At 45.0% G+C, this 21,930-nt stretch overlaps 1 protein-coding gene across 9 annotated transcripts in view; it reads left to right on the top strand.

Moving 5' to 3' along the window:
• Hectd4 (HECT domain E3 ubiquitin protein ligase 4) overlaps positions 1–21,930 on the top strand; it is a 159,795-nt gene that overhangs the window by 108,877 nt on the left and 28,988 nt on the right. For all 9 annotated transcript variants that reach the window (XM_027414103.2, XM_035443284.1, XM_035443285.1 and 6 more), the window contains 17 exons: positions 138–253; positions 1,431–1,534; positions 2,774–2,935; positions 3,055–3,203; positions 3,808–3,887; positions 4,197–4,360; positions 5,674–5,911; positions 6,565–6,701; positions 7,134–7,260; positions 8,809–8,946; positions 13,605–13,741; positions 15,170–15,330; positions 16,632–16,813; positions 17,286–17,491; positions 17,768–17,898; positions 18,161–18,366; positions 20,032–20,211. In XM_027414103.2, the coding sequence (XP_027269904.1) occupies positions 138–253; positions 1,431–1,534; positions 2,774–2,935; positions 3,055–3,203; positions 3,808–3,887; positions 4,197–4,360; positions 5,674–5,911; positions 6,565–6,701; positions 7,134–7,260; positions 8,809–8,946; positions 13,605–13,741; positions 15,170–15,330; positions 16,632–16,813; positions 17,286–17,491; positions 17,768–17,898; positions 18,161–18,366; positions 20,032–20,211 (2,618 nt within the window). The remainder of the gene's footprint in view (positions 1–137; positions 254–1,430; positions 1,535–2,773; positions 2,936–3,054; positions 3,204–3,807; positions 3,888–4,196; positions 4,361–5,673; positions 5,912–6,564; positions 6,702–7,133; positions 7,261–8,808; positions 8,947–13,604; positions 13,742–15,169; positions 15,331–16,631; positions 16,814–17,285; positions 17,492–17,767; positions 17,899–18,160; positions 18,367–20,031; positions 20,212–21,930) is intronic.

The following is a 21,930-nucleotide window of genomic DNA, read 5'->3' on the forward strand; positions in this document are numbered from 1 at the left end:
ACTGTATATTACCATGCCAGTCTGCTGTGGAAAAATAAGATGTAAAAATGACAAAGTTGATTGAAATATTTCACAGTTGATATCTTAAAGAATGAACATTGATGACGTTGAAATGTTGTGGATCTTTTAACATTAAGAGCATGCCTGGTCATGGCGCAGCTTTTAGAAGACAGCCTGTTCTGTGAGGAATTTATACAGCAATGTCCAGCAGCCGTGGAAGTTCTGAACCTGGTGGCCCAGGAGTGCAGTGCTGGTGAGTGCCCAGTGAGCGCCTGTGCAGTGCCATGTGGAATGCTGGTCGTGTCACACTCCACACTGGCTGGGCTCCTTTCAACACCATTCCCCCACAGGGCTCCCAAGCCTTGCTCACCAGGAAGGCAGTGCTCTTCAGTGAGCACCAGGGCCATGCCAGAGTAGTTTTCTGTTTTCTTTTCTACATTGACATTATATGAAGAGTTTGTGGTGACATCTTTCCTCAGGACAGCCTGCATTTAAGACGTGCAGGGGCTTTTGTTTTGTTTTATTTTTGATCTGGGGCTATGTAGCCCCAGCAGGCCTGGAACTTTGTTAATATTTTAAATATTTGTTTGTATTTTATGTGTCTCACCTGAATGTGTATCTTAGTGAGGGTGTTGGATCCCCTGTAACTGGAGTTACAGACAGTTGTGAACTGCTTGCTATGTAGGTGCTGGGAATTAATTAAACCCAGGACCTCTGGAAGAGCAGCTAGTGCTCTTAACTGCTGAGCCACCTCTCCAGCAAGTAGAACTTTGATGTAGACCAAGATGGCTTCAAACTCAGATCCACCTGCCTAGGTGCTGGGATTAAAGGCATGCACCACCATGCCCACCCAACATTAATATTTAAAATCAGCTTGAATTTTAAGTGTAATGACCTTCATCTGGCATGAGTTGGGTATTCCCACAATCCTGTAACTTTGACAGTTAGGGCAAGAGAATCAGAACTTCCAGGCCAGCTAGGCTAAATAGTTTTAGGCCAGCCTTAGCTATAGACAAAGGCCCTGTTTTAACAAGATACAATAAAGAGGGTGGGCTCCATTTTTCAGATGATAAGAATCATAGGTGTCGTTTGCTAAATGTTTGTCCTGTGCCTGAGGCTTGTCTAAAAGCTTGGCTTGAGTTACACCATCTCATCTTCAAAACCCCTGTAGGCATGGGTGTCCTCACTGCTCTGGGTTGTGGTTGGAAGACATGGAGAATACCTTATCCTTGCCAGTGTTCCAAGTCTAGGCCACTCTACTCCAGAGCCAGGCCTGTGCCCACTGTGCCTTGATGCTGAACTTTGTGAGGAGATAGATGGCTCAGGGCATTTTCTCTTTTGTAAGGATGGAAATGGTCTCTGTAGGTGAATGTTGTTGTTTTGGTGCTACTCCTGGAGCTGTTTCACAGATTTTCTGTGTCCTTCTACAGGAGAGCGGCTTGCAGTTGTAGAGGTGCAGTGCGAGCGGCTCAGAATGCTCTACCGGGACTGTGCTCGGCCCCCTCCACCTCCACTGCAGGCTGACCGGAGACAGGTGAGACTTCAGTGCCTCCCTGCAGGCTGTGACTCTGCCATTAAAGAAGGACAGGCAGTAGGGTATGGCATTAGAATAAGCATGTGGGGGCTGGGGGCCGGGCAGTGGTGGCACATGTCTTCAATCCCAGGACTTGGGAGGCAGAGGCAGGCAGATCTCTGTGAGTTCGAGCCAGGACATGCTCCAAAGCTACACAAAGAAATCCTGACTCGAAAAACCGAAAAACAAAACAAAACAAACAAACAAAAGAAAAGAATGAGCGTGTGGTTCTGGGGGACAGTTTGGAGATGGGGCGCCTGCCTAGAACGGGCATGGCAGTCCTTTGGTAGCTATTCTGTCACCTTTACACGTCAGAATACTGAGATGACATTCTGAATGTTGAAACATTATACCAAGGGTCAGAATTTATTAATTTATTTGAATTATGAGTGACAAAAAGACAGCATAAAATTTTTGGGGAACTGTAGAAATGGTAAAGTGCTTACCATGCAAACTTGACCTGAACTTGGCTTCCCAGCACCCATGGAAAAACCAGGCATGGAGACATGCACTTGCAGTCCCCATACTGGGTATCAGAAGCAAAAGTACCCTGGGACTCCCTGGCCAGCCAGTCTAACCAAATCAGTGAAAGACCCTGTCTCAAAAAATAAAGCGAACTGAGGAAGACACCCAGTGCGTCCACATGCATGTGTCTCGAAAACCCCAAAATAAATAAATATGTAAATAAAACAAAAAAATTTAAGTTCCTGTTGGGGGAAAAAGCTAGACTTAACAAAATAAAATAAAATAGAAATAAAGCTTTCTTTCCTCTTGTAAAGACTTTTATTTTGTCTGTGGGTGTTTTGCCTGCCTATATATGTACCACATGCATGCAGTATCTGAGGAGAGCAGAAGAGGGCATCAGACCCCTAGAACTGGGTGCTGGGAAGTAAATCCAGGTCCTCTGCAAGAGCAGCCAGTACTGCTAACCTCTGAGACATTTATGTAGCCCAAAAGATATACTTTTAATATAACTTGTATTTTGGAGCAGGCAGGCATGGTGTAGTTGAATGGGAGGCCTTGCCTAGTAGGTATAAAACTTTGGGGTCCATTCCCAGCACTACAACACAAAATGAAAAAGAAAGAGAAGAGAACCAATATTTTTTAACCATGTCAAATAAAAATTACTTTCTTCCCTGAGAGGGTAAGGAGATTTGTTTGCTTTGTTGAGTGAAATCCTCCCTCCTTCCCCTACTACAGCCCAAAGAGATCACCTGGAGCCCTTCTCGAGTCTTCCCTCCAGTTCGTGCCTGCATGTTCTCATCTCACCTCACCTCTGTCACCTTTCTGGCTGACCCCAGTGCTGGAGGAGGTCTTCCCCGGGGAACTTTCATCTATGCCACCTCCCCCCTGCCAGTTCAGGTGAGAAGGTGCATGGCAACCTGCCTCTTTCCATACTTCAAACTGAAAGGAAGCAGCAGGTGGTATTCTCTGGCCACTTGTCACCTTCTGATGGTCACCCTCTGCTGGTGTTTCTTCAGGCTCCATCTTTTTACTGGGAAATTGAGATTGTTTCCTATGGAGATACTGATGATGACACTGGACCAATCGTCTCATTTGGCTTTGCTACAGAAGCTGAGAAGCGTGATGGGGCCTGGACCAATCCAGTGGGCACCTGCCTTTTCCACAAGTAAGTGATTGTTCCTGGTACAGCTGGAGAGAAAAAGTGTTGCTGAGTGTGGTTGGGCTCACCTTTAATCCTAGTTGATCTTTGTAAGTTTGAGGGCAACCTTGTCCGTATAGCAAGTTTCAAGCCAGCCAGGGCTTCATAGCGAGCCTGTCTTAAAAGTGGGTCAGTAGTCTACAGAAATGACTTCCTGTAGGTGTTTATGGGTATTTAGGGAGCCAAAGTGCAGTTGTGTGTTTGAGGAAGTGGGGACAGCAAATTGTTATCATTTTCCTCTTTGGATGCTTATGGTTCCTCAATATGATTCCTTCCTAGTTGTCCAGCAACAAGAAACTTGTTTTCTTCGTTTCCCAAACATGTTGGAGCCATATACCATGGTGCTATGATGTAGATTAGGGATCTGCTGGGCTGTTGTAATAGTAATGGCATAGCAGAATATCCCCAAGCCACGTGTGGACAGTGCCAGTTGGAAATCTATTAGTGCTTAGGAAAGCATTGCTCATGACTATGGGACCCCCCTTGCTTGCACCTTCCTTCCCTTCTTTCTTCTCCCCCTCCCTCCACATGGCTGGTGAGTCTCAGGCTTGCCCTCTTGTTCTCCTCCCAGCAATGGCCGAGCCGTACACTACAATGGCTCCAGTCTGCTACAGTGGAAGAGTGTCCGCCTAGATGTCACCCTCTCTCCTGGTGAGTGAAGTGGGGCCTTCTGACTCTGCATGCTTCTGTGGGAGCCTTGGATCTAGACTGCTTCAAGTTAAAATAAACTTGGCTGTTGGAAATGGGCCATTTATCTCTGAGTGAAAACCAAGCACCTGCCCTTGTTGTCTGCTAGTTACACCACAGCTCTCACATTCTGAAGCCATTACCCTTAGAGGTAATGTAACTCAGGAGACAGACACATCTGCTTTTTTCACTCAGTCACATGGCTGCAAATTAGCAGTTCACTCGTCAGTAAAATGGGAAAAATGTGTGTGCCCTTCCTGTTCACTGCTGTAGGTGATGTGGCAGGAATCGGCTGGGAAAGAACTGAAGGGACTCCGCCCCCTCCAGGGCAGCCAGCCAAAGGTCGAGTGTACTTCACTTACTGTGGGCAGCGCCTCACACCATACCTGGAAGATGTCTCTGGGGGCATGTGGCCTGTGGTTCACATTCAGAAAAAGGCAAGTGACTTTGATTAAAAAGAAAAGTAAATTCTTTTTTTTTAGATTTTATTTATTTATTATGTATACAGTTACCTGCATGCATGCTTGCACACCAGAAGAGGGCACCAGATCTCATTACAGATGGTTGTGAGCCACCATGTGGTTGCTGGGAATTGAACTCAGGACCTCTGGAAGAGCAGTCAGTGCTCTTAACCTCTGAGCCATCTCTCCATCCCCAAAAAGTAAATTCTTTAAAGAAATGTCTTCCTGACCAGAAGGAGAAGAAAAGCTTTCGCCTAACCATTCTCTGCATGGTGATGGGGCATGGCGGGTATTGACAAGTGTTTCCTTCTCCTGGTGGACCCCACAGTCTGGGATTCAGGGGTGCTATGTCCAGAATTTAGTATGAACCTGCTCTGACCACCAGTTAGCCATCCTTCCTTAACAAGGAAAGGAACACCAGTGAAATGTCTCTGAAGATAGCTTGTGAGCTTCTGAGTCACATAGTATGGGAGAAACTTGGAGAGTTGTCCTCTGGTGAAGACTCAAAGTTGAGCACTCCTTCCCCCAACACACACACACACACACACACACTCTTCAGGGGCTTCTGTTGACTTTGAAAGAGTGCCTAGGAACACCTGCTGTTGGGGGCATTGTTACTGATGACATGCTGCAGCCCCTAATCTGTGTCCACTTCCCAGTTCATAGTCAGATGCCCATTTCATGTACTGAGCAGCTAGGCAGCCCAGAACTCATGTTCAAGAGGAGCTGCTTCCCTGGCCTGCCTGTCTCACCCTGTCCCCTGCTTTCATTCATTCAACAAATATGTACCCAGCGTCTATATGTGCATATTCTGAGTTGAAGCAGAGAACAAGGTATTGATGCTGTCTCTCTCACACTATAATATGTTGGAGGTTGGACGTTAGTCAAATAATCACAGAAATATATGTATATAATCACAAACTAATAACTGCTTACAGTGGGAATCTAGTCTCTAATTACCAAGCACATCACTGCCCTCTGAAGACATGATGGTTAAGCCAGGCCTGAACGTTAATTAGACTTGGAAAGTTAGTGGGAAGAATATTGCTGGCAGATAGATGAGTAGCACCAGGCAAGATTAGAGTATTAGAGACAGTGAATGTCAAGGAACCTGTGGTGGGTTGTGCAGTACCTCTGGCACACAGCACACACATGCCTGCTCCTTTGATGGTTTGTCCTACTTCCCACTCCTGTGTTGTTCTTTAGGTTCAACACTCACTGAAGTGCACTTTGTTGTTTAAAAAGATAAAAGAAAATCTAAATAATCCTAAATCCTTTGCTTTTTCTAGAACACAAAAACTCGAGCCAATTTTGGCTCCCGCCCATTTGCGTATGCGGAAGGACAGGCCCATCGTAATGCTGCGGACTTGTGCACTGACCTGGCAGAGGAGATCAGTGCTAACTTTGAGGCCCTGCCATTTGCTATGGCATCTGATAGTGACAACGATGCTGGCACCAGTATTGCATCAGATCCAGGCACTCATGGGCCACCATGCCGAATTGCTGCAGTGGCCACAGCCCAGCAACGTAAGCCATATCATCCTTTTGCCCAGCTGCTAGTGCTTTGGGAGTGAATTTCACAAGTCCACATAATATGGGCATCTGCAGTGCAGTTCTCATTGCAGTCTCATAAAGAAAGACTTGACAGGGGGCAGGGGAGTATTTCCACTATATAGTGCTAAAAGTGTTGGTACAGGAAGTATAGTGTAGGAAGCTAAAAACCCAGATATTTGTATGAAATCACTTCACCTTACAGTGTTACTCATTTTTAAGAAAATATCTTTAAATGAGATCATCAAGTAATAATAAAAATGGCAGAATTAGGAACATGGGTAGAAAGCTGTGTGCTACAATGTTTCCTGATCATTTTTTAAAAAATCATATTAAGCCAGGTCAGGTGATTCAGGCTGGAGGCTTCGGCAGGAGGATAATAAATTCAAGTCCTATGTGAGCTGTAGAGTATGTTCAAGGCCTATCTATTCAACTTAGCAAGACCTTGTTTCAACATTTAGATAGACCATACATAAATACATACATACATACATACACAGACAGAAGCTGGAGCCATATCTCAGTGGTAGAAGCGATACCTAGAATGGATAAGGTCCCATTCCTAGACCTGTGAAAGCAGACAGAAGGAAAGGAAAGGAAAGGAAGAGTCTAACCATGTTTTGTTACAGAATATGACAGTGACACCTCCTGCCATTATAAAGTGGAGCTCAGCTATGAGAATTTCATCACCTCTGGCCCAGACCCCCATCCCCCTCCCATTGCGGATGATGAAAGTGATGACGATGACGATGATGACATCCCACAGGCAAGAGCCAATAGCCTGGGTCAGGACTCTTAGGGACAAATCGTATGATGTTAGCTTTCAACTGTGTCCTTGTGTGATTAGTTACCTTGGCACATTTATCACTCTGACCTGCCCATGAATAGCCATGTGTGCTAGGCTGGGCTGCCCCAGAGAGGTCAATGTGTTGAAGGGTGAAGTACCCTGATGGTAGCTCAGCAGGAAATCCAGGCTATAGTGAGAATGTTTTGGTAGAGGCTTTGAAGGGAGGGGAGCACATGCTGGGGAGGACGGCTTGTTGGGGGTGGGGCTTGCTATGGTGGGGGATGAAGGGCCTGCTGTGGAGTATCTAAGGTCTTATTTTTAGGCCAGGCTTGAGCAGGGCAGGTCCTTGCACAGAGCTGCAAGTGCCTGCATGAATCTTTTCCTCAGCTCAGAAGCTTCCTCTCTCCACAGGAAGACCACTATGCCCTGTTGGTGAAAGCTTGGGAGACCAAGGTTTTCCCTACCATCCGAAGACGCTTTCGAAATGAAGCTGAGCGGAAGTCAGGCCTGGACCAGATCAAGGGTGCTTTACAACTAGGTCTGCTGTGTTTTGTTCTCCTGAAACATCACTGGAAGTCTTGAGGGATGAGGGAGTAGAATTGAGGAGAGGTGCTCCTCAGATGGCACATCTGGTTTGATGGTGTCAGTGAAGTTTAGTCCTTTGCCTTCATTGCTAGTGTCAGTGTGACTTAGAAGCTGGAATAGTTGCCATGGGAGGCTGAATGGCCCGGTGTAGAGTGCACACATCTGCAATCATAGATGGGCTATTTATCAGCTGATGGAGCTTGGGCTGCCCCATCTTGAATGGAGTCAGTAGTGAGCTCTATCTCATCTGCATGTGTGATGCACATGGCATTCCTAAGAGCACAGTGTGGTGCATAGAAATGCTCTCAATACAGTGTTCAATGTCACAGCAACAGTGATAGTGGTGGTGCCATTTCCCCTTCAGCAGAGCAGTGGCAAAGTTGAGAAGAAGGGTGGGGGATGGCTTGTAACACCCAGAGAACAACTGCTGTCACCAGATCCCATGGGAAAGGCTAACAGGCCACCTACAAGGTCTGCAAGGTTTAAACTGGAATCTCCCAGTGTCCTGACTTGTTCCTTAAACAGTAGTTTTCCTCTTCTGCACTATTCCTTTTGAAAAAGTTGCAAAGATTACTGTTCTGTTACCTTGTAATCCTGAGCCCAGCTTCTTTGCAACCCTGGCAGCTGTTTCTTTCCATGGCATTCTTCTGTAGGTTCACCTTTCTTTAAATTGTGCTCACATTGCTACACCTTTTCATTACAGAAAGGCCAGCAAATGGGACATTGTAGCTGTGAGATGTCTGTTTAAAAGCAGTCTCCTGTCAACCCACATTGTCTTGTCTGTGCTGGCTAAGCATTATGGGTCTGAAATAGCTACTACAAAAGGAAACAACCCACTGAACTCCACACAGTGTTTTCCTTTTTTGTTTTGTTACATCTCTTTATTTGGCTTATTAGTATAATTAATATGATATTGCCATTTTGGCTATTAAGTGTGATCATATCCTCTCCTTATGGGAATGAAAAACAAAGCAGATGGATATAATGGTGCAGGCCAGTGATACAGACTGTGTGGCAAGTTCAAGACTATCCTGGGCCATATAGTAAGACCTTGTCAGAAAACAAACAAAAATCCCACAGGACATCTCAGTAGTGGATAGAAGGTGCTTAGTGCTGCTCTCTGCCTCTCTAAACTGTGTTTATTGTAGCATAAGATACACAAAGTCAGAAGCAAACACTGCTCTCACATTCTTCACCTCCCATTTGCCCTGTTTTTCTTTAGTTAGCTTGCTTAAATGCAGCACAGTTGTGTGCCTTGTTACAATCCTGGACTGGAGCTTCAGCTCTTTTTGCACTGTTGATGCACACGGGCAGTGCCAGCTCAGGAGCTCTCGCTTTGGCACACCTGACAAGGTAGATCTGCAGCTCCTAGAAGTGATGCTGTTAGTATTTAAACTGGGTACAAACTGTCCTCCCAGCAGGGGCATGGAAACACTCTCAGTGTCCTGTTGGTCTGAAGATTGTGTTCCCTGAGGAGTTACTCGTTGTGCTATGTTTGCAGGCATGGTGGATATCGCCCGGCAGACAGTTGAATTTCTCTATGAGGAGAATGGCGGCATCCCAAGAGACCTTTATCTTCCCACCATTGAGGACATTAAAGATGAAGCAAACAAGTTCACAATTGACAAAGTTCGAAAAGGTTTTGCTTTTGCTTCCTCCTTTCTCTGTGTGTGACATTTCTTCTGAAGGGAGTGGCTGCTGCCTCCCTTAGTGTGGTCTTTCTCTGAGTGACTTGACCTCCTCCAGACTAAAGCTCTCAGGTGTCCTGGTGGGCCACAAAAAAGCATGTGGCCTCTGGTAGTCTCTCCCACATGCTGAAAACTCACTAGCAGAAGCGGCTGTGGCAGAGCTGAGAGTAGAGGAAGGAAGTGGGGCTTCAGCTAGGCTTCCTGGCATGGGCATGGAGGTAATGAGCCCCATGCTTAGCTGGGCATGGTGGCAGTCTCTTGGAGGAAACAAGATCTGTTCAAGGTCAGCCTTGGCTACATATTGACTTTGAGGGCAGCCTAGGTTATGTGAAACACTGTCTCAAAAACAAACAACAAAAACCCATAAAACACCCAAACCACTTGTCCATGGTTTGTAAGCTTTTTAAGAATTTAAATGTGCAGGCTGGAGAGATGGCTCAGAGGTTGAGAGCACCGGCTGCTCTTCCAGAGTTCAATTCCCAGCAACCACATGGTAGTTTACAACCATCTATGATGAGATCTGGTGCCCTCTTCTGGTGTGTAGACATACATGCAGGCAGTGGGGCTGTATACATAATAAAGGCTGTATACATAATAAATAAATCTTAAAAAAAAAAAAGAATTTAAATGTGCTTTTCACTAAAATAATCTACTATACATTTCCAAGAAACAACAGAAGAACACAGACACAAAGAATTTTAAGTCGCTCGTTTTTTTAGCCTAATAATCTTCACAAAAATACATCATAACTGGGATGGAGAAATGGCTCAGCAGTTAATGACGGGGGCTGTTCTTCCCTGTGTTTGGTTCCCAGAACCCACATGGCAGCTCCAGGAGATCCACCAAACAATTTCCTCTGCCTAATTCTTTAACATATTCATATCCACAATGAAATTCTGTGCTCTCCCATCTGCCTGTCCTTCCCTCTCCCTAGACTCTGAATTGTGTCTCTGCTTCTTGACTATGGGTTTACCTATTCTGGACATTTGTTACAAATGGAATCATTTAACATGTAAACTTTCAGGCCTGGCTTCTGTTTCCAGGCGCATCTCCCTTATTTTGTCTAAATAATAAAAAAAAAAGTTTTAACATTAACATAGTAAGACTATATTCAATAAGAACAGTTATCAAGCCAGGCGGTGGTGGCGCACGCCTTTAATCCCTGCACTCTGGAGGCAGAGGCAGGCGGATCTCTGTGAGTTCGAGACCAGCCTGGTCTACAAGAGCTAGTTCCAGGACAGCCTCCAAAACCACAAAGAAACCCTGTCTTGAAAAATCAAAAAACAAATGCACAAACAAGCAACAAAACATAACCGTTATCAAGTAAGAATCACATTCACAATATCCAGTCCCTTTGCATTTGGCATATTCAGAGAATTCATTCTATTATATACCCTGTCTTGATGAGTCCAAAACTCTATACCTAATTTACCTTCTATCATAACTAAGGAAAGCTGTAATTATAACTATCTAGTCTTCAACTCCATCAAAGACCCCAGAAGGATTTAATATCACCTGAGTAAACAGAAAGTTCAAGCTACTTCCAAAACCATAGAAATGACAGAGATATCTGGCTGTCTAGACAGTCACCCAGGGTTCCTCTGCAATGTTGGAACATCCTTTTCTATAAAGCAAGGATTTTCAAGGACTGTCCTGCCTTGTTTTGGCAAAGTTCAGCTGTTGCTTTCCTTTATGTCCTGCATGCTATTGACAGTGGAGGCAAAAGACGACGTTTCTTGCCCAAAAGGCTAGCTTTGCCACATTGAAAGGAAACTCCATATGGAGATGACCATCACTCTTTTGTGTTTGTTTCTTTTTTGAGACAGGGTTTCTCTGTATTGTTTTGGAGGCTGTCCTGGAACTCACTCTGTAGACCAGACTTGCCTCGAACTCACAGCGATCGGCCTGCCTCTGCCTCCTGAGGGCTGGGATCAAAGGCATGCGCCACCAACGCCCAGCACATTACAGTTTTAAATGACCTGCATAAGCACAATATCCCAACCAAGAATAGAAACACATATTCAGTATAACAAAAACAACTTCAGATTTGTACCAATATACCAATGTCCATAACAATATAAAATATTTAAGGTTGATAGTTGTCTTTTTAGCCTATGTTCCTATATCCCCCAAAATGATGACAAACATCCATAACCCACCGAATAACCAAAAACCATGCTCTGCATCTCTTGAGAATGTGGGCATCGTGTTCTCTAGACTAGTTCCTGTTGTCTGTGAGCGATGGCATCTTTAGAGAACCTGGGAAATTTGAGATAATGGTCAAATCCTGGGGAAACCAGCTATATTTGTTGTCCAGTCTCTGTGCAATGGGAAAACTCAAGGCTTATCTGAATTCCTGGCAAGAATAGTATGTGAGGCTGGACCATCTCAGCCAGCAGCCTTGAAGCTGTTCTGGATGCAGAACTCTGAGGAAACTGCAACAGAGGCACTCTGAGAGGCTGGATCACCTGGACTACCAGTTTTCATTGCTGTCTGGTCCCCTTGCTCTGAAAACACACAAACTCTCCAAGGTAACATACACATCTGCATTAACACAAGTATGGACTGTGCTTTGTATACAAGCCTGCCAAGAATGATTTTTTGTTTTATATTTGACCAGGTAAAACATATATAACCTATCTTGTAGCTTTTCTAGATTTATTTCTTTATATAAATCAAGATTTTTTTTTATATGTAGCCAAGATTTTCAGGAGATCTCCTGTGATCAAACCTGATCGCTGTTAACCTTGAACGAATCCACATACTTCCATTTCTTGTGGAAACAAAAGTATAACCTCTTCCCCAGCACAATATATTTTTTTACTTCCATTTTAAAGTTCAGGCATTCATAAAGTATCTAGGGTGATTTAATTCAGCAGTCCCTGTTATAATCCCATGTCTCTCAGCAGCTGTCATTTGCTCATCAGCAGTCAAAAAATTCAAAATCAACAAGACACCATACAGGATCCACACTTCTTATGTATTTCCCATCTTTACATGGCTTACCCTTTTTATATTACTTTATTCTTTCTTTAAAGACTATACTTTATTATTTTTAAATTATTTTTTTCTATGAATGTCTATACCCATTTTCTTTTCTTTCTTAAGCCTATACACATTTTTAAACACCCTGTAACCTGTTTAAAGGGTTTTTATTTTTCCCCATTTGAACCTGCTCAGTTAAGTGTCTGCATCTAGGCCCTCCTCCAGTGGCTCTGGTGGCTGACTCTGCCCCCTTCTGGGGTCTGTGAAAGCCAAGCCTAAGCCCATAGCCCCAGTCCAGGGCTGCATCATTCGACTGGGAACTGCATTCAACCACACCAGCTCTAGGAAGTTGATGCCCACATTGTGGCAGTTGTTTTTACTTAGCTTGCTGTTTCTACTTAAGGTGCCACCTTTTTCTTTCCTTTTCTTCCCTTGTCCTTTCCTTTCTTTTCCTTTCTTTTTTCCAGCTATCTCAGGCCCTATGAGAAAATTCAGTCCCCATGTTGGGTCCCAAATGTAGCAGGCTTTTCTTTTGGCCACTAACCAGCTTCCAAATCATGACACAAAGACTTATTATTAGTTATGAATGCTTGGTCTTAGCTCTTGTTTTAATCTGTTTCTCTTTACCTATGTTTTGCCTTGGGGCTTTTTACTTTTCTTTCCTTCTGTATGTCTGACTGACCTCTTTCTTCCTTGTTCTTTCCTTGTTAAACCTGTCTCCCAAGCCTAGATTCCTCCTGTTTATTTTCTCTGCCCACCAGGCCCACCTATCACTCTACTGCTTAGCTATTGGCTGTTCACTTTTTATTAGGCCAATCAGGTGCCTTAGGCAGGCAAGGTGAAACAGCAACACATCTTTACATAATTAAACAAATTTAGCATAAACAAATGTAAGAAACCTTTGCACAGTTAAATGTTCCACAACACTCATCCATGTAGCACCTATCAATACTTCATTCTTTTTATTGCCAAGCAATATTCCATTGTATAGATATGCCCTTTAGTTGTTTTCATTCATTGTTGATGGACAATTGAATCGGCCCTACTTTTTGGTTATTAGGAATACTGTTGCTCTAAATACTTCTGTACATACTCTTGGATGGGCATATATCTTCATTTCTCCAGGAGAAATACATATGTATTATAATAGATTAGAATCCATAAGCATGAGTAGAATTGTTGGGTGATATGATAACTGTAAGTTTAACCTTTTGAGAAACTGCCAAAATACTTTCCAAAGCAACTAGACCATCCTACATTTCCAGTAGCTCACCAAGCTATGCATGAGTGTTCCAGTTTCTGTACATGTGTGGTAGTGTGTTCCATCTGTCTTTTTACACCAGCCATTGCTGATGATTGATAAGTAATAATGACATTGTTTCATGTGCTGTTTTTTAATTTTATTTATGTATTTATTTATTTTTGAGAATTATTTATCCAAGTTCTCTGCCTATTTTTAAATATCTACTTGTCTTCTTAACTCATGAATCAGGAGAGTTTACCATTTTGTTATTACTTTACAGGCTGAGCTGTGTTCATTTTTTATTGTCACATGCTGCAGAGCTATTTTAGACTCTACCGTACAGTCTCCCAAGGTGACATGGTACTTCCTTTACCTCCTCAGGTCTCACAGTTGTAACCCGATCTCCAGACAGCAGCAATGTAGCCAGCAGTACTGTGGGAACTGCCTTGCCAAAATTTGCCATCCGAGGGATGCTAAAAACCTTTGGCCTTCATGGAGTCGTCCTAGATGTTGATTCTGTAAGTGAACAGCCACTCTGGCTGCTCCAGTCCTGTACCTGTAGAGAGGTTCCTATGGCCAGGTACCATACACAGGGATTAGAGGCAGGGAGGCTTAACATGTGCAAATGTGCAAAGTCCTGGGGTTCTATCTTCAGCTCCACAGAAACACTTGAAAAAGGGTTTGTGCTTTGAGATTTCTCTCCTAGTTAGAAACAAGGCAATTGGGCTGAAGGTGGCACAGTGATTACAAGCACTCACTCTGTCACTCACTTTGTTTCACTCTGTCATTGGGAACAGAGTTCAGATCCCAGCACCCATGTCAGGCAGTTCACAGACACCTTAACTACAAGGGATCAGAAATGTCATTCAGACACACATATGTATATAGTCACATGGACAAACACACATAAATAAATATAAAATAAATCTTACAAATCTTACGTGATGCTGCCAATCATGTCCAAACTGTCACTGCCTTACATCTCCTCAGTATGGAGCAAAGTAGGCACTATCCTTGAGAAACAGCATCAGGGTTGTTACACAGACAGAAGTTAAAAATTTAGGCTGGGCCTCTGTGGTTCTGGAGATGGTGGAAGTGCAAGGAATTGTTCTGATCATATTATCCCATGGACTGTTTCAGTGTTGGTCTCCCCTCTGCCAAGCAAGTGTCTTAAGCTCATCAGTAGTCGTCTCCATTTTGCAAAACTCTCCTGAAGCTCAGAAGGATTCGAAGGGGCAGGAGCCCAGGAGAGACAAAGGGAAGGGGGGACACAGGGGAGGCTGGAGGCTTGAAAGATGTGGCTGAGCTTTGTTTCCAGCCCCTATGCTAATATCTTTTTTTAAAATAGTGTTTATTTACAACTAAGAATTTTATTTGGGGGGAATACTGTAGAATGGCTCAACAGTTAAGAGCACTTGCTGCTCCTACAGAGGACCTGGGTTTGGCGACTAACAACTGTCTGTAACTCCAGTTCCAGGAACTCTTGACACCCTATTCTGGCCTCCAAGGTCAACTGCTCTCAGTGTGCATATATATGGAGAGACAGAGAGAGAGGGGAGAGGGAAAAGGAGAGAGAGAGAGAGAGAGAGAGAGAGAGAAGCACAGGCATACATGTAATTAAATGTTATAAAAATGAATCTTTTAGCCAGGTATAGTAGTACATGCCCTTAATTCCAACACTCGGAGGCAGAGGCAAGTGGATCTCTGTGAGATTCAGACCAGTCAGGAATACACAGTGAAACACTTCCTCAAAAAATATTTTTTGGGGAAAAATCAAATAAACATATGTATTGTTAATTCTCATTGGGTTCATTAATTCTGTTTATAAAATAGCAACTAGATACAAATTATAGCATAATATCTAAAAGTTTAATATCTGTGTATGAACTTGAAAAATAAAGTCAATTCTCAGAAAAGCAGGTTGAATGTTTACTTTTCCACTGCAGGTGAATGAACTAGTACAGGTGGAAACATACCTCCGAAGTGAAGGGGTACTGGTGCGCTACTGGTACCCCATTGACATGTTGGAAAGACCCCCTGCAGGCTACCGGAGGACGGCCACTAATGGGCTGGTCACATTGGACAATACCAACCTTCAAATTCACAGGTAAAACTGAGCCTTTCTTTCTGTGGGGCACAGAGATCTGTTAACTGTGGTTTCCACGTGTCCCATTTATGCTTGACTAGAAGGCTTTCCTTCAAAGCTAAGTGTTGAAAGGAGGGGAAGCAGTTGCACAATTGCAGGTGTTGGGAAGACAAGATGGGTCTAGAAGCACATGGCCTATGTTGCAGGCACTCTACTGTATGCTTGGGACTGGAGCCAACTAGAGAGGCAAAATAAAGACACACAGAGGAAAGAAGTCAGGAGGGAACAGCAGAGACATCTAGTTCATCCATGTGAGGGGAACACTGGCTGTGTGCACAGTACAGGATTCTGAAAGGGACAGGGCTACAGTGGAGACATTCCTGCTCTCTACAGACAAAAATAATGATGAGCAGTTACCATTCCTTGCCATGCAGTGTTAAAGAATGCCCTGTGGGGCTGGGAAGATGGCTGGAGAGGATAAGAGCATTGTCTGCTCTTGCAGGGGTCCTGAGTTCAGTTCCTAGCAACCACGTGGTGGCTCACAACTGTCTATAACTCCAGTTCCAAGGGATTCAACACCCTTACTCAGATACACATGTAGGCAAACATCAGTGCAAATAAATCATTAAGAAAGGAAGGAAGGAAGGAAGGAAGGAAGGAAGGAAGGAAGAAAGAAATCCCTGTTGCAGTTGAGATGAAGGCAAAGTAACAAGTGCAGTTCTCTACTAAAAGCCTCTACACACTATTCCATGCTATCTTTCCTTTAACATCACAGTTCCTTCTCAGGCAAACCCACACAGTCTATGTCCATGCTTCCAACACCAGGGAAGCTGAGGTGGAAGGATCACCTGAGCTTGACACATTGGGACCATAGCCAAAAAGCAGTAAAAAAAACCCACAGCAACAAATTTCTCTCTAGGGTGTCAATTTGGACTTGGCTTGACTATGTCTCTAGCTCCCCTCCCCTTTTTTTAAGACTATATAGTCCTGGGCTAGAGAGATGGCTCAGCGGTTAAGAGCACTGGCTGCTCTTCCAGAGGTCCTGAGTTCAATTCCCAGCAGCCACATGGTGGTTCACAACCATCTGTAATGAGATCTGGTGCCCTCTTCTGGCCCGCAGGGACACATGCAGACAGAACATTGTATACATAATAAATTAAAAAAAAAATCTTTAAAAAAAAAAAAGAAGAAAAGAAAAAAGACTATATAGTCCTGGCTGGCCTCACACTCATGTTGTCAGTCCTCTTGCCTCTGCTCAGGTGTAAGGGCCAGACCAGACGGTCAACACAACACTCAGTATGTCTCACCGTTCTTTTCCCCAGAGAGCTGCTGCGGTGTGAGGCTGCACTGGCCAGGCTGTACTGTCGCATGGCCCTGCTCAATATCTTCGCCCCCAAGCTACCTCACTTATTCACTCGCCTCTTCCACATCCCTGCCATCCGTGACATTACATTAGAGCACCTGCAGCTCCTGTCCAATCAGCTCCTTGCTCCTCCCCTCCCAGGTAAGATCCCCAAGGTTGAGCCAGGTCCCACAGGCTGCCTAGCATCCTAGTTTTCCATGGTGGGGTCAGGCGGGCCTAAGATAGCCATGCCGTCTGCTCTTAGACAACTGAATGCACTCTCATCCTAGTCATTCAGTAAACATGAGACTACTGTCACAGATGTTCTGCTTGACCCTGGAGAGACAGACATGGGTTCCCATGGCAGGCCCTGCTCATCTGAGTCAGCTAAGCCCAGGAGACTTCAGGCAAGGGCTCTCTCTGTGCATCTGGGCAGTGCCACTGAAGGTGTTATTTGCAGAAATGTGTTACTGTTAGAAAGAAAGCACAAATTTAAAGGCCACAAGCTCTTGACTTCCCCACACTACCCAGGACTTTCTTTCCATCCATGCCATCCTTTCTGGTGGGTCATTCCTGTTGTCTGGACGTTGGCTGCTGCAGTTCTGTCAATGCCCCTTTCTTTCCCTATACATAGATGGCACCATCAGCTCGAGCTCCATCCTCCTGGCACAGTCTCTGCAGCACTGTATCCACTCACAGAGCTGCTCTGCCACCGACCTTTTCTACCAGGGCAGCTCCCAGACGCTGAGGGAGTGGCTCAGCGTGGCCATCACCCGCACCCTGCACCAGGGCGAGGATAGCCTTCTGGAGCTGACAAAGCAGATCTGCGCTTTCCTGCAGGTACAGGCTTGAACTCATGGATCCCAGCTGTGGACACCATTGAACTAGGAGTCTCAGTGGCTGGCTGAATAGTGCTCTCCTATCAGTCACCCTGGGCAGCCATTCTTGAGGAACTCTTCTGCCTCTGGTGGCCTCTTCCTCCCCCTCCAGAGGGTGCCAGCCTCTCGTGCCTGTTTCAGCATGTGTCCTGAATGATTCCCCTCCCTCGTGAGATGAGGAGACAGAGTATGTCCCCTGTGTCTGTCCTACGCTTGCTTATTACACATCTCCTTTCAGACAGCACCAGAGCAGTTCCCCTCTGAAGAATTCCCAATCTCCGAGTCCAAAGTCAATATGGATGTGAATTTCCCCGGAGCCGCTTTTGTTGTTGTGTCTTGCAAGGAAAGCCAATCTGGATTCCGCAAAGAGTAAGTTGTCCTTTCTCCAGAAGACGGTGCTGGGGAGAGAAAGCTAAGTGGATTCATTCCAGCAGCATTGCCCCAGGAACATGTCTCCAGCTGTCCTTGCCCTCCAGGACACACTATCGTTAATGCTAACTTGCAGTTCTTCTTGTATCTCCTTCTGTGGGGAGCTAGGCTTTATAGAGAACGACCTTCTAAAGGTGGTGGAAATGACTTATGCCCAGTACATGGCCTGGCCAAGTCTGTCTTAACCCCCACTTCCTCTCAGCTCCTCTCTGTACAAGGCCCCGTGGGCACGTGTGCTCGTCTATGGGCTTGGCCACAAAGTGAAGCGCACCGGCCAGCTGAACCTCATCGAAGCTGCCTGCTACCCAAGAGATGCCTCCCCAGCCAACACTGGGCTCGCCCCTCCACCCACCGCTGACCAGTACCCTTCTGTGGTTCTCTCCACAGACAAGGTCCACATCAAACTAGGTGAGTCTTCCTCAGCTCACAGTGATGCAGGTGGCAGGCAGCTGTGCCTTGCTGGCCTTCTTTTGGGAGCTCCCAGTCCCATTGCTATGAGTGAAGAAAAGGACTGCTCACAGCAGTGTGCTGGATAGACAGTCGATTAAATGCCTGGCAGAGGCCATCCAGGCACAGAGGGATCCCTTCCTTCTCGGGCACACTGAGAGCCACCTTCAAAGAGCTGCAGGAATCACAGCCTGTAGTAATCTCAGGTGCAGTTTGTTCCTGGAATCCCCCCACTTTTTTTTTTTAAAGATTTTTTTTTTTTTTTTATTTATTATGTATACAGTGTTTTGCCTGCATATATCCCTGCAGGCCAGAAGAGGGCACCAGATCTCATTACAGATGGTTGTGAGACCCCATGTGGGTCCTGGGAATTGAACTCAGGACCTCTGGAGGAGCAGCCAGTGTTCTTAACCTCTGAGCCATCATCTCTCCAGCCCCTGTTCCTGGAGTTTTTGTTGTAACAATTCTCTGGTGTCTGGTGTGGTCTGTGAGCACCTGCTGCTCTTATCTCTGGCACCCCTAGTAAAGCCTCAGGGATTACAAGTCTTTTTTTTTTTTTTTTTTTTTGGTTTTTCGAGACAGGGTTTCTCTGTGTAGCTTTGGGCCTATCCTAGCACTGGCACTGTAGACCAGGCTGGCCTCAAACTCACAGAGATCTGCCTGCCTCTGCCTCCTGAGTGCTGGGATTAAAGGCATGCGCCACCAATACCCAGCGGAATTACAAATCTTGATGAAGCTGTCACTGCCAATCCTTGTCAAAGCCGGCTGAAAGGAAAAAAAAAAAAATCTTAATTCCAGACTTGCACTCTTCCTCAATATATTTAACAAGAAAAGAGCATCATGTATCTGCCCAAGACAATCATTTGCACTAGCTGAACTTCTAGCCAGAGTGATGAGCACTGGTCCCCAAGCCTAGCCCTTGAGTCACTGTGTCTTTAGGGGACAAGATGAAGGGATATTTCTTTAGTGATTTTGTCACCACTTCATAGTCTCTACTTTCTATTTTCTCTTCCTCTTTCATTTTTTAAAAAAGATTGTTTATGCATCCCTAGCTGTCCTAGAACTCTCTATGTAGATCAGGCCAGCCTCAAACTCATAGAGACGCACCTGCCTCTGCCTCTTAAGTGTTGGGATTAAAGCCATGCACCACCATCCCTGGCCCTTTTTACTTTTTTTAATTTAAATTTAATTTGATGTGTATGGGTCTTAGTATCTTCAAGCTGGGCAAGCTTCAGGAAAGCTCCTTTTAGCGTAGCCTATCTCTAGTTCTGGGCTTGAGGCACTTGGTATCTTGCCCTGTCTTCATTCACTTAGTTCTTTGGTTGTTTTGCTGTGTAGCCCAGACTGGCTTCAAACTCAAAGTCTTTCTGCCTCAGCCTTGTAAGTGGTAGGATGACAGATTTGAGCTACCACGCCTGTCCTGTCCATTGACACCTCACTAGATAGTTACTGGTGCTGCCCTTTATCCCATTGCCACACCAACAACAAATGTAGTCCAGGGTTGGCTTCTGATTGCCATACCCATTGATGACTCTGTCTGGAGACACTGGGCAGCCGGTGCTTTCTCAAATGTACCTGGGTCAGTTGCTGCCAATCACACATGTTGTTTCTGGGCCCTTCTCTTAGGAGTGTCCCCACCTCCTGGAGCTGTGCTGGTCTTACACTCTCTGCCCCTGGAGTTCCCCCTGGCGATGGCTTTTGCAGAGCAGCTACTGTCCTGGAAGTCAGAGGACAGTAATGGGAAGTCGGAGGATGAGCCTGATGCCATTCCTACTGCAGTCCTCCTGCACGTGGTGGAACTGCTAGGTGAGCAAGTGTTAGGGGTATGTGGAGGTTGGGCAGCTGCAACCTGTCAGAGCACTTCCACTGAAAGTAGGCTTGGGAGTCCTGACTCTTAAGTCCGAAGTCTTCAGGGTATCACCACTGTACTGCCTGGTGGCAGCTACCCATGAAGCAAAGAACATCATTAACATGCTTTAAAGTGTGAAATGTGTGCCAGGCATAGAGGCAGAAGCAGGTGTATCTCTGAGTTTGAGGACAACCTGGTCTATACAGTGAGTTCTAGGCCAGCTAGAACTACGTTGTGAGACCCTGTCTGAGAACAACAACAACAAAATGCAAATGTTTGCCTCATATTCTGTTTGCTTTAACTCATGGTGAAGGGTGTCATGGACATGAACAGTGCTACCAAATGGAATGTTAACCACAGAGCTGCTGGCTGACTTAAGCATACAACACTTACAAAATGGTCAGCTTAGATATCAGATTTTTAACTAAAAGCAAACTTACCACCAAAACATTTGAAGTACATATTGAACTTTAATCCACAATGTGCCTGCTCACTGTTTATAGGGTGAGTCATACTGATGGTTCTTTAGGACATAAGGTAGGGGCTGGATGGCTAGATAGAGGTGAGTGTCCACTAAAGCAAATTCAGTGCCTTGTTAGTGGTGGAGTCTGGCTGATGGGCATATGGGAATAGACCCTGATGAAAAGGAAAAAAAAAAAAAAACAAGGTAGCAATCCCAGATGCCTCAGGCGCCACATATGTCACTGAAACAAATAACCAGAAGAAAATGAATGTTCACATATGTCCACCAAGTCTTGACTGTTCACTGTCAAATGAAGTCTGATCAGAGTTGTGTATTTTTGTCATTTTACTTTGTTTTGTACTTTGTTTTGTTTTTTTATGTAGACAGCAGTTCACTTTGTAGCCTGGCTAGACTGGACCTCCCTGTGAAAATCAGATGGTTTTGTACTGGCATTAAAGGTGTATGACACCATGCCTGGCCAGAATTTTTGTATTTATTTCAACAAAAACTAGAAAAGCAAATTTTTTTTGTGATCCTCCCAATTTTTAGACATTGACAACTAGGTCAAACTTGTAGGACATTTAAGACAGTCTGGGTGGTACTCACTGCAGGAACAGATGTCCATGCCACTGTGTTCAGTTTGGTGAAGACTTCCCTTTGAGGATGTCTGTCCTCTTACATAGTGTCCTATGGTACAGGAAAGACTTGGTGGGGATGACATAAGCCTTGAGCCTATTGTCAAGGGAACTTTAACCTTGGCCTTTGCAGGCTTTATGGGAACCCATGAACTTATTTTCAGTGAGAACTTCCAAGCAGCCTCCTCCTGACAGAGCAGGAAGCTCACTGCCTTCCCTGGAAGGCATTGCACTTAAGCAGTAGTCTTGGGAGCCCCAGGAAGAGTTCTACCCAGTGCACATCCCATGTAGATGGAACCAGCTACAGCCTGCTCTCTTGCAGCTCTGGGCTCAGCTGCCTCCTTGGAACTGGACCAAAATGTTCACCATCCTCAGCTACTCAAATACTACCTGAGCTTTCACCACCATCCTCTCCCAGGCAACATGAACAGAAGCATTTGGGAGCTGGGTCTATGGCACAGCTAGTCAAGTATGTGCCTAGCATGTACAAAGCCCTGTGTTCCATCCCTAGCACTACATAAACCAGAAGTGCATCTAGTGTGAAGAGTTTGGGACTTCTTTCTGGTTTTTGTTTGTTT

The sequence above is a fragment of the Cricetulus griseus genome, chromosome 4 (genome assembly GCF_003668045.3).
Source record: "Cricetulus griseus strain 17A/GY chromosome 4, alternate assembly CriGri-PICRH-1.0, whole genome shotgun sequence".
Taxonomy (NCBI): Eukaryota; Metazoa; Chordata; class Mammalia; order Rodentia; family Cricetidae; genus Cricetulus; species Cricetulus griseus.